Source organism: Carex rostrata, chromosome 24 (assembly GCF_964058835.1).
Source record: "Carex rostrata chromosome 24, lpCarRost1.2, whole genome shotgun sequence".
NCBI classification, from domain to species: domain Eukaryota; kingdom Viridiplantae; phylum Streptophyta; class Magnoliopsida; order Poales; family Cyperaceae; genus Carex; species Carex rostrata.
In genome coordinates, this window is record NC_135941.1 from 7,612,172 (window position 1) to 7,625,470 (window position 13,299).

Below are 13,299 nucleotides of genomic sequence, written 5' to 3' on the forward strand. Positions count from 1 at the left end.
CATAACATTAGGTCTCCAGTTCTTCTCCATATGGGAATGGGAGTAAAGAAGGCGAGGGTCCCGTCCCGGGACACTGCACTTCTTATGTCCGATTCTACCTATCTGAAAAAATAGTAAAAAATTTCTAAAAATGATACTTGTGACAACTAAAACATGCATTTCAAAGAAAATCTATCTTTCACTCTAAATAACAGCCCACTATGTAAACAACGTCCTTTAAACTATATAACATAAAAACCACGGAAAAATTACATATTTTTTAAGAATAAAAGGCATATATCATAACTTACCAAATAGATCATACAGCAAAATTACTAGTTCAAGCAAACTATCCATCTCATGTTCAAATTTAGCTTCCACCAACAAAATCCTAAGACAAAAGTGAACTAATAAAAAAATAGTAGCATTTCTAAACCTTAACCTTAAAAAGAATGATATTCTGCGGCTAAAGCCACCTTAAATTAAAACTGACTTTCACCAATGACACCACATTATGTAATAATATAATAACAATACTACAGAGATGACATGCTACAAGCACCTACAAGCAAAAACATCCCAATCCCACAAGAATTAGTCAAAACTGAATCTAACGGATTCTGCATTTTTCTGAAAATTAATCAGAACAATAAATAGTAGAAACAACGCCAGACTGAAAAAATAAATGGAGAATAGAAGCTTGGATCAGTTTCTCAAAACTTGCACCATCTATTGAAACAGATATATAGCACTAACGCACGTTTCTCTATTAGACATCATACTTCTTAGGTTGATACCATTTCACCAACGTTCTGCACAAAGAACTAAGAAATGATTTTGTAGGAGGGCCCATCCTTTTGCCATAAAGATGCTTCCATCCAAGGTCAGTATAGTTTGAACCACTCTCCTTTAGTCTTTCGATCTGCCAAATAAGCCAAAAATATTTGTTTATGTCAAGACTTGAGCATGCCTCTTTATGCTCTATTTGTAGAATTCAATTAAGAAAACAAATTATAGAAAAGTAAAAAGGGGAAATATTAGTGGGTGGCGAATGGATGGTTCGGTTTGGATTCAGATTCCAGGCATCAGATAATTCATAGTAGAGACTTAGGTTATCACTTAATAAGAATGGTTCATTTTATTCATGTCAAATCAGTTGAGCAGGTTGGGGTGTCATGTCAAACATGTTTGTTTAGGTTTTGATATCTAGTCAGGTATGTGTCAGCTAGTATTCCAAGCCTGCTCTGGGCCACCTCAGGTTCAGTCAAGTTGAATTACAGTGCATGTTGATCAGGTCAGATCAGATTTGGGTTTAACACAGGTTGGGCAGGTATGAAGGTCAGATTTTGCCACATCTAGAAGTAGTGGGATGGTACTGTACCTGACCAGGAGCAATAGTAGATAACACATATATAGATTAAAGCTAACAGGTACATAAAGGAACTGACTCAATATACCTTTCTTATTTTTCCATCCTTCAAATGGTACCGTGTGCCAGACCAATTTATACACTGTGAAAAGTGGGAACGAAATGCAGAAACCGGGTACAAGAAATTGTCGACTAACAAAGCAAGGAACACCTACAAGCAATGTTTAAACTCAAGGTCACATCCTGAATAATAATGCATGAAAAAAAAAAATATGCCAATTCTCGGACCCATAAAGAAGGTAAACCGACTAAAATAAATTGAAACGTAAATAAATCAGTATAAATAATTAGAAATAAAGGCTCTGACTAGTAAGCCCACTCATTAGTAAATCTTTAGTTCTAGGGTTAATTCATATTAGCACTAAAAAAATGTTTGGAAAGGGAAAGTAAGAAAATGCTTACGAGTCCCCAATTATATGACTCGAGGGAGAGCTGTGGCCCTTCTGGAGATAACAAATTGCATAGTTGAACTTCCACTTTTGTCAAGTTCCACATTGATATGAGCTCCACAAGTGTACAAATTAACAAACAGCTAGCCAGCAATGGACCTGATCACCAATTAATGCAACAATAAATACTTTTCTAGAAGAAGTCAAATTACCTAAGATCTAGGTCTAACCATTCAATGATATTGTACAGACCACAGGATGAGGCAGCAGCTTCCTTTAGTGAACTTTCACTAGAGGATGGTGCTCGAAGGGCAACTGCAATATGTACTGCTGCCATTAAATAAGGCAAACAGAATCCCCAGGAGAGGTAGCAGTGTGATGTGAACAGTGCACGGTTCATCCACCAATTGACTTTTGACACATATGATTCAAGAACAAATGTCTGCTTCATTAAGTAATTCCAGTATCTGTGTCAAGACATTGAAAGAGATGAAAATAAAAATAAGGGAAATGTGTATGGAGACTACTTTGAGCAATCTCTATGGAAGATGAAATACTGGCATACCGTGAGAAACTTAGATCACTAGCAAGAGGGTGTGGGAAGACTGCAACGGATGGAGAACTGATAAGCCTTTTATGTTGCCCTAAGAAAATAATTATAATATCTCAAGATATCAGAGCTACTTAAGTATATATTGATTACCGAAATAAATTAAGCAAAAAGGAACATATTCCAAAGAACAATTTGGGACCAAATATTTTCAAGCAGCAGTACAGGAAGCAAGTTTCACAAATCATTCCCAGTATCTGAAGGTACTAACAAAGAAACACAAAAATAGTACTTGTCTCGTATAAAATTAGAAATTAAATTTTTGGTTTATAATGACGAAATGTTTGTCAGCAAAAGATGACAGAATAGCCCCCAATATTAATAAAGTATTCATGAACATACCGGCTATAGCTGCTAAGGTCATGTCATCCGAGTAACCACCATCTCTTAATCCACTCACGATACCATACAGATCCTTTCTAAAATCATCAGCATGCATCTACATAAAAACTAGTGTTAGAAAATAATTAGTAAAAAAGAAGCGGGGAAATTAGATTATTACGATAATAGAGTATGAACTTAAACATTCTAAAAGATAAGAGATATACCATCATGCAACCACCCCATAAAAAGAATGTTTTTCCTCCAGTTGCAAATCCCATCGAACAAGGCTGTAGTCACAACATATTACAGATAAAATAATAAATATTTAGATATGGTTGTGCTGTTTAATAAGCAAGCATCAACATCTCGAAAAAAGATAGGATATTTTGAGCTATCATCTAAGCAATGCATGACTAAAATATTTTGACAAGCAGACATGCTTTCTCCTAAACTACAGTATATTATTTGAAGTATACAAAATGCTATTCAAAGGACAGAGAATGGAAGTCTCAAGATTTTCATACCATGTGATATTCATATATGCAGTAACTGCCCAAACTTCCAGAAGGCAAATCAAGTGGATAGCCAGTTTGAATAAATATCTGCAACATATGAAGAGAAGTATGCTACTGAATTACCAATTAAACTAATAAATCTCAATAGTATACTCTGTACGAGAAATAAATAAATGAGAACAGAAAGTAGTCGCTCATTGGCCTGTTGCTCATATTTCATGAGAAATATTGCTGTGTACCTCAGGTTTCTTCACCATTTCAGCAGTCAGGGCTCCAATTGTACCAGGATGAAGCCTGACATCATCATCTAAAAAAAGCACATACTTAGTATCTTTGTTCATTCTCTCAACTCCAACCTGTCAGAGAAAGAAAAGCTGTTCAGATACCAGAAAAGGCGATGTCTTGCTAGAACAATACCTTTCAATCTAATGATAACAACATTGTTAAAGTAAAGGTAATCTAGCAACTGTTAAACCCAGCTAAGCAGCACTAGCATAAATGGTACAATCATTTTTAAACATTTATTTAGGCAAGCATGTCATTCAATATCATGCATAGACATAGTTCTTTTCCTTTTTTTCTAAATTTTGTTTACCCAAGAAGCAGAGATCCTACCAGAAAATTTGCAATATTTATTAAACCCTATTATATGGATTAAAATTATGTGATCTGAAATTGTATAATATAATCCAGATATTAAAATGAGGTGGATCAAGCACTCCAACAAACAGTAAAATATGCTAGGTCTAGAAGGGGATGAGTCATTTACATACTAACTGATTGTGAATTTTTTGACTGCATGTCATTGACAAGCCAGCTACAACAATCTTCGCATTGACATTGTCCTGAAATAAATACAATGCAATATACCATGAAGAATCAAAATTACACAACTGAATAAAAAAATTATTATATACCACAAGAGGAGGGACACAATGGATCTTACCTGAAAATCTGAGATCAGCTTAGAAATGGCATGATACGCTGGATCTTCAGTGCTTTCCACTACAAAGAGAAACTCAAGAGGACCTCCATAAAGAGAAGTTATCTGAATTAAGATTTTTCACCAGATTAGAACAGGAGAAATATGAAATGCTGCTACAATTAATACAATATTTATCAAGTTTGACATATGCATCAAGGGGTTAGGAGTGCATTTTCATCTCCTAGTACCAATCTATTGTTGGTCAATGCCAGGGTTCTTTTTTTAAACCTATTTTACTTCTTAGTGCACTATATATTTATATGAGCCTTTTAGTGAAATTATGGAAAGTAAAACATCACGCACTTGACTTCTCCAGTTTTGCATATTGTGTTCACCAAATCCCTTTAAAGGCATGACAACTGATACCGCAGGCAAGTTCAATTGAGCAGAATGCTCCAGGTCACTTATGTCGTCGCATAGGAATGCAAAACTATTACCATTATTTATACTTTGTTTTATACGTCTTCTAGCCTTGTTCCTGCCAGAAAGAATTATCTTATATCATACAAACAATCACCACAATATGGTCAATACTCAATAGATTCTGCCACAGGTTCTTGGCCGAGGTTCAATATTTAAGCACAAACGAGCGCCATGAGTCTTCATTGAGCCTCAATTTGCATTATTAAACAACAAACTAGAACAAAAAAGTTCTGATGAAAGTGGGATCAACAGTATGCAACTAGCTGATTCAGATCCTTACATGCTGGTATAGGATCCGTTCATTCCGTTTATGCTACCAGATGAAGTAGAGAAACTACCAATTTAGCAGTCTTATAACAAATACCTGACGGAGGCAGCAAAAGCCCACCCAAGAGCAAGGGTCAAACAAATCATACATCCCTGAAATTTAATAGTGAATGAATATTAGAAACAGAAAGTATGCAAGTTCAAAATTTAAGAAGTGATAAAATAACATTGAAAATCCATCATCAATAACTCATCTAACTTAATAAAAGAATATTGGATTGGAAAAATTGATCAGTTGTACTGGTAAGATCATATGTACTGCTAGTATTGTCAGACCAGCCCTCATCCTGGGGTGACCACCTTTCACTGGAACCATAGCAGAACCAAATAATGAGTAGCATAAATGGGTACTGCTAATACACTCCATAAAACTGATACAAAGCTTAATAACAAAATCATTTTCAACTTTAAGCACCAACTAATCAAGAAAAACACCACTAGTTGAAGCAAAATAAGCAAACAGAGTATGTTCCTCTAGAATTGAGGAATACATATGCATAGAATTCCTTGAAAACATAATTTCACTTAGAAAACTATTGTTTGATCTGATTCCAAATGATAAGAGCAAAAAATACAAATTAGAATTCATAAACTTAGCAGGGTATACGTGCAAATCTTGAGAAAAACAAACAAATTCAACCGAAAATTTTGGAACCTGGATCTGAACAAAACGGGCGAGAGGAGAGCAGAAAGCTCTACTTAAAGAGGCCAATGCCACATCAATTACTTCCAGCCCCGCCATTTCTCCTTCTCGCTCGCTAGAAAGCTACTTCCCTTTTTGAAAAATGGAAGAAGACCAAGCCCTTCCCTCAAATTTCCATTGAAACTGAGAAACGAGGAAAGAAGAGGCTACAGGAATGTGCTAGGCTGTCTTATGCTTCTGTTCAGATCTTAGCGGTAAGCCGAAAAAATAGAAGAAAGCCAGAGAAAATTATGAATTACACCAATTAATTAATTATTAAACCTCCTTTTTCGTCAAAAATATTTATTAAATTTCCTGATTAATGTTACCTTTTTTAAATAAAAAAAAAAAAAAAATGAGGCGCTGTATCTGTAGGTATTGGTAAAACAACGGCGTAATGTAATCTAGGCCGTACGATTTAGGTAGAACGGTCTCTCGCTATGCACATTAACATATCTGCCAGAAAATAGGGAACTAAGATTCAGATAATAAGACACCGTCCGATTTAGATCAGACGGTGAAATTCCTTGTAATAACCTGGAATGCAGCCCGTACAATTGGAGAGGACTCGGTTTAAGTGTCTCAGCAACCAGCCGATCCCGAGCTGGTTTGTTCCGACAGACCTGGTGAGGGCCTGAGGGGTTTGGCGGCACGTTCTCTGACTGGTGGTAGAGACTAGAGACAAGTTGGTGGGGCCCATTTCTGACGCATGGCATGCACATGACATCAATGGCTACGGACGGTTCTGGCAGTTTGGCATGAATTCATGTCATCTAAGGTAACAGAATATTTATGTTTAGATCAGAATCCGCACAATTATTTAACGGCCCTGTTCATTCCACCTGAGGTCAGTTTGGCCTTGATTCTGATCGACGGTCGAGATCTGAATCGAAATATTGTGTTACCTTAGAGGATATGGACTCGTTGGGCAGAGGGCTCACACAGTTTTCAGTTGGGAGTTGTGATGAAATAATTTGGGGTTATCAATTAATATAATCTGAATTCATATGTAATTCGAATCCAATCCATTGACAGCACAGCCCTATAAAAAGTTATATCATTTATTACTTTCCATCTCTCCACGTTATGTCGTTATCTAATTGGGAAGGTAATGAAGATATTTCCATTGAATTTACATCTAGTATTTTTTTTGTTTTCTTTTTAGGAGAATTTACATCTTATATATACTGAGCTTGCATGTCTTCTTTTAAAAATTTACACCTCTGATTTGGGACAAATATTCACGAGATGTTCTTATTTTAAGTCTTGATTCTACATAACTTGAACGGTTTTTTCTAACTTGAGACCTCTTTAAAAAAATAACTCTTCTAATTAATTTTATTATCAAACGGACTCATCTTAGTGCATCTTAAAATTTAATCTTCTACCCCTTGCCGAATACCCATTTAGAATATAAGTCTAACTCAAACCGACTTGACAGATTCTATCGACTTCACTAGTCTGCCTAGATCTTATCAAAAAAATTGTGGATCTATAATTGGCTGGTTAAGTATGAATTGAATTTTGATTAATTTGATAAATAAACTTTGGATACTGATGTTGTAAAAGAAGTCGCGTAAAACCATATCTCGACTGCTGTGCATGTAATTTGGTTATGTATAATTAGAAATTTAGAATAGTAGAGGAATGATAAAATAAGCGAAGCTTCACGGTAAGAGCTCGCTGTCAGAGTCAAAAGAGTGGTTCCCGGGTCATACAAGTAAAAAAAAAGACTTCACCAGTTTCCTTGAACGAAAAGTTTTTGAGTAAAAGAACCGTTCAGAAAGGAAATGGAAGGAGTGAGATTTTCTATGGGCAATGGCACGAAAAAAAACACGTAGTCAATTAGTATTAAATAAAATATTTTATTAGTATTATATACATATAATATTAGATTAAAATAGTATTAAATATAATATTAGTTTAAATATTAAATGTAATATAATATTACTTTAAAAAATAGAATAGTATAAAATTAGATTAATATTAAATAAATTTTTAGACTAAATAAAATTTTAGACTAATTATTTAATATCCAAAACCCAAAAATTAGGTTACTTCCCTGGATCCGAATTCACTCTACTAGGCTGCGGTGGTCACTGGTCAGGGTGGCAACTGGCGAGATGCTATTCTGCTTTATAAATTATTCCAAATCTAAGCACATGGGACATGGCGTAGAATATCCAGTGTTGATTCTATTCCCACGTAGGGCCCAATTAAAATTTTCTTGGATCACTATAACAATCTTTTATTGGAATTGAAAGACCATAGGATGGGGTTAGTAGGCTGCAAATCAGACTTTTGTATTTACAGAAATTAATATAAAATAATATATAAGGTATTAGAATAAGTACTCTGGGATTTAGATGGTATAGAACTATAGAAGGAGCTGTAAGAAAATTTTGAAGGGAGCCGATTTTTCAAGGATCTAATAGCACTTTTTTACTCATTCCCTTCTCATATATCGGATCCTCTGTGACCTTAAAGTTGCAACGTCTGTGTTGTGTGCTTGATTTACCGGATCCGAAAAAAATTTCAGCTCCATTATTTGGAGAAAAAATATTCCTTTCAGCTTATCTTTTTTAGATCAAACAGCATTGTACTTATCTGAATTTCTTTTAGTTAGTACTCTAATAAATCAAAATTAATTAATTAATATTGATTGTGATTGGATTTCATTTCTAACTTACTCCAACTCGTTTGGAACTAAATACTTGATTATTAATTGGTTGTTAGTTGTTAGTTGTTAGATTATTCAATTAGTAATATTTCAAAAGCTACCATCCAAGTATCCTCAGTCTGCATATCAAATTGAATTGGTGCGTATCTAGTGCGCATATTGAATTGCGCATCACCTGACAAAGGTAAGAAGAAATTACTTTTAATCCATTCAATCAAAATCTTGTTCTTGTCCTTATCTATTTACCATTTCTCCGTCAAAGCAGTTCTAATCCATTCAATCAAAATTATGTTGGTGTCCTTTTCTAATAGTATAACACGTGTAGTGTAACAAGTCTCTAAGGAAACCACAGAATGTTGTACCCAAATTATTTTAATTTCTAATAAAACTTCACAAACATGAGAAGACAAAGCTATAACAATTGATGTGCCAACGCAGTATGCGTATTAATTGGGGTTCATTCTTAGTCTGCGCACTAGTTTAATTTGATGCACGGACTAAAGGACCATGGCTGATAACTTTTGAAATCTGACCAAATTTTGAGAAAGGGGAGGTAGCACAATTGGCTAGAAAGATGTTCTAGAGTTGTTATACCCAAAGGTCGAGAGTTCGATTTCCCCTCACGAACCTTGGTAGCTACTACCAAGTTTTCAAAAAAAGAAATCTGACCAAATTTTAATTTATTAGAATGCTAACTACAAAAATTCTGGTGTACTTATTGCCTTATTCTCTTTTTTTGTTGGAGTTAGCCTAGACGTTGCAATATTTTGCATTGTAGAGCCGAAATATTATTATGGCTCCTTCCATGCCTAAATTTTCTAATATCCTTCAAAAATTACAAATTTACAAACTTGCCCCCGTCCCTTGGTCTTTTTATTTTTAAAAATGTCCCGACCGTCAGAATTTATGATGGACTTACTTTTTTTAGAGTATGTTTTTTTTTATTTGTTTGATAAAACACTAAACTAATTTCTCAAAGTGATATGTTTTTCTAATAGCACACTTTATATCTGAATATCAAAAAAGCTAAACTAAATTTTAAAATGAAAATATGTGAACTAAAAAAATAAAAATATAACCAAAAAAACTTCAGATCTGAGACTTCACACATTTACATGAACAATGGCTAAGAAAGAGTACGGTAAATGATAAGAAAATCGAAAATTAAACCAAAAAAATCTTAATCGGAAACTTAAGTTTTGAAACTCTTTCCTTTATTTTTTTGCAATTCTGACTGCACTCTTCCAAAAAGTGATCATATGCTGGAATCGGACACTTGAGTGCCGAGATACGCCCGTTTGAAGTTTCTTCGTGAGAGATCGCCTTTTCGATGATAATACCGTCTCTCTTGCCTTATCTCTCATCCTAGTCTCGATTGTTTATGAGAGATGTCTCAGAGAAATATATGTACAACCTACATGTGCTTTAAAAATGTAAGAAATGATTTTGAAAAAATAGATAGAGATGCATTATAATAGGAATACACATATCGATGATGTGAAAAAATTTGTATTTCTTTTATCACACACGGATCATACAGTAAAACCGTGTACAATTGTTGAAACATTCATATACACTCGTCTAAAAGAAGGATGCTCCTCATTTTTTTAGTTGAACTAATATAGTGTCTCTGTTTTGTTATGTCAATTAATCAGGATTTTATATTATATCAATTTTATATTAATCATTACAAAATTGATGAACAATTTACTTCTCAATTACTACTCAATTACTCCTCATTTTTCTCGGGGAAAAAAAAACAGAATCGCCCTGAAAGTTTCTCAATCGCCAGTAATTATGGTGATTTGGGTATTTAAAAAATAATAATTATCTTTATCCCTACACTCCAATTCTCCTCTGTCCCTGCATCAATATTAGAGCAAGGTTGTAATATGGTCATCACTAATTATATGATTTTCCTTTTCCAGTCCCACACTCGTCCCGGTATCAACCCTCATAGGATGACTAACATAAGTTTTCGAATATGAAATGCTAATATTTTAATTTATCTTTTTTTTTTAAAACAACTAGTTAGTTTTGAATTTAATGTCTAAGTTGATGATCAAATCTGCATAACTCTACAAAAAAAAAATCATAAAAAAAATCCAAACGACCACATGAAACAAATGTTTAAAAAAAAAAAATTTGAGTGAGGCTTTTAATGTATTTGTGCATTATAGGTTTTTAATGTGAGATATGTTAAAACTTGACGATGGAGGCATTTTATTTTTCTTTTAGATGGAGGTCAATACTCAATATGATGGATGAGCCAGCACATGTAAGCTCTTTTTATAAAATTTGGGAGTCAATTTTACATTTCTCTACAAAACATATAAAAATATAGATAAGTATTACTTCTTTAAATAAAGGGTTTCAATTTACCCGATTTTTTTATTAATTGAAAATAAAATAAAATAAATATCGGGAAAGGGTATTATTTTGTTGGAAAATCGAAATCTAGGAAAAGCATAATGGTTTATCCCATCTAACTACAGTGTCTGGACGAGATAAACCATCTCGTCCAAATTAGTGCTCCGCTAATCTCTTTAAGCAGAAAAAAAAAAATATCTTGAACATGATAGATTTTTCCGTCCAGCACTATAGTATTTTTTTTTTTTTGGTTTGGTTTCATTTAAGAGAATGATTTTTTTTTTTAAAAAAATGCTACAGTACTGAACGGGATAATCTATCCCGTGATTATCCCGTCCAAGATATTTTTTAAAGTTAAATTGCTAATTAGGATCAAGATTAACAGGACGGGATGGTTTATCCCATCTAGACACTATAGCTAGACGGGATAAACCATCTCATTTTTTCTAGATTTCGATTTTCCACCAAAACGATCCCCTTTCGCCATATTTTTTATTTTTATTTTCGATTAATAAAAAGATCGGTTCAATTTACCCATATTTAGTGCACATAACCGTCCTTTTTTAAACTAGTATCTGTTTTAAGTTTCGGATTCCTGAATATTTCTTGATTGTAAATGTGTAGACTATATATTCTACCCTGTAACATCCCAAAAAAATTGAATCACTGTTATTTATATTTACAAGGTTTCTTTTTTCGTAATAAAGAAAATCGTTGGTCTTTTAGTAAAATATTTTGTGTTAATGAAAATATAAAGGGATAACTAGTAAGAATTTAATTTGCTAATATCTAAATTATAATTATTTGGTTATAAACTAATACTTTTTATTTCCTTTCTTTCATTATTTAATTGAAGAATTATAAATTAATTTGTGTAGATGAACAAACTATAGTAAATATTAATTGCTACAATTATTTATTTTCCATTTTTTTTCCAGTGATTAAATAAGAATGTAATCTCGAACATTTAATTGTCTATGCCGCCTTCTCTTTACATATTTTGATTAACTATATAATTAGACAGTAAATATAAAAAAATAAAAGTGGAAACGACGCCTTGTAAAAGGCAGTTATGCATAGTAACTTCGCTATTTCCCTGTCCGCTTATATTTCGCTCGCTCTATAAATTGGAGCCTCCTGTGTTTTAATTGAAACCGTTCCATTTATTTTCATTTATTCTGCCTCCTACTAATTTCCCTGCATTCCCGATCTCTGTTTAAGATTATAATAACCGCCTCCTTAATTTATTTAATTCTCTTTCATTTCACCCTGCTTTTGTGGCAAACTCATCAGCAATTTATCAAACTATTGGACTCGGTATGATTTGTATCTATCTCCTATTTGTACTTACTGACAAATTATAATCTAATTATTTATTTTATACTTGCATTGTCGCAAGTTCTTTAAACTAAATATACATCTTAACACTGTGATAGATTTTCTAAATATTGATTATTCTTTGATTGTATATCTAATTTGAATTATGACTACGTCGCACGGATTCTGAGTTGTCATTGCAATCTGATTTGAAATTCTGAATATCTCGCTATCAGATAACTGGACTTCTCTATAATCTGTGTTTTCATTTTGTATGGTTGATTTGAATATTGGTATTGCATATTGGATTATAATGACATATTTAACGGGATAGCGGGTTTGAGGTTGGAATTTGATTTGTTCGATACACAAGGGCTGCTAGTCATGATCGGGACCGATATGCGGGAAATTCTAGTCGTAGTCGAGTTCGATGGTTGAAAATGATGTGACTTATTTTATGGATAACCTAGACCTACGTGATATCGCCGATGAAATATGTCTGCATAATTTGATGTGAATTTGTATGGATTAATACGGTCTATTTGAATGGTTGTTAAATTAAGTCAATTATAAAGAAGTGTGTCGTTAAATAATCGGTTACTGAGCTTTGTAGCTGACTTCGTTTTGTTATTTTATTTTCATTTCCGTTGACGACGTAAGTTGACGGGCCAAAGAAAAGTGCAATAATAATGTTATAATCACGCTCTGGATGATAAAAATCTGAGTTATGACATAACTATATAAATGTAGTATTTACCACATGTGAGAAAAGCAATAGCGAATTGATTTATGACAATAAAATATACTAATTTCCTTAATTTCCCCGCTAACAATGGCATTTATGGTACACTCAATTAAAATAAAGCTGTCTGTTAATGAAAATGCATCCAATAATCAAGTGAAAGTACCTTGTACAAAATCAGGAGCTTGATTGTAAAGAAAGTATAAATGGGGGCGGGGGAAATTGGAGATGGGAGTTGATTTTAATTATGGGCCTTCGGGCTTGATAATATAAATAATGGGACCTTTTAGTTTATTGGGCTCTTGAATATGTTTCAATTATTTGAATAAGTAATTCATAGAAGAGATATTCTTACAAGCAACAAAAGCCATTCACAAGCTTTTGGTCAAAATAAATAAGTTAGACATGATATGTCATAAAAGTATCATTTTTTTCAACTTATATTTAAGTTTGCATTTTTTTAATTTTACAAAAAAAAACAATAATAATTAAAAATTATGATTATAACTTTTTACAACTTTTCTAAC

At 33.2% G+C, this 13,299-nt stretch overlaps 1 protein-coding gene across 2 annotated transcripts; it reads right to left on the minus strand.

The window, feature by feature from the left end:
- Positions 1 to 240: 240 nt before the first annotated feature.
- On the minus strand, positions 241 to 6,020 carry LOC144575397 (uncharacterized). 2 transcript variants are annotated; one of them, XM_078325531.1, is made up of 14 exons: positions 5,637 to 6,020; positions 5,019 to 5,074; positions 4,535 to 4,709; positions 4,193 to 4,294; positions 4,020 to 4,091; positions 3,486 to 3,602; positions 3,256 to 3,333; positions 2,956 to 3,018; positions 2,750 to 2,846; positions 2,363 to 2,441; positions 2,050 to 2,264; positions 1,811 to 1,956; positions 1,437 to 1,559; positions 241 to 901 (listed from the first exon to the last, which is right to left on the minus strand). In XM_078325531.1, exons 1-14 carry the CDS (start codon positions 5,721 to 5,723, stop codon positions 749 to 751), a joined length of 1,563 nt encoding a protein of 520 aa, XP_078181657.1. In that variant the 5' UTR covers positions 5,724 to 6,020; the 3' UTR covers positions 241 to 748. The 2 variants fall into 2 exon arrangements, with proteins under 2 accessions (XP_078181657.1, XP_078181658.1); XM_078325532.1 differs by lacking the exon at positions 4,535 to 4,709.
- Positions 6,021 to 13,299: the final 7,279 nt, after the last annotated feature.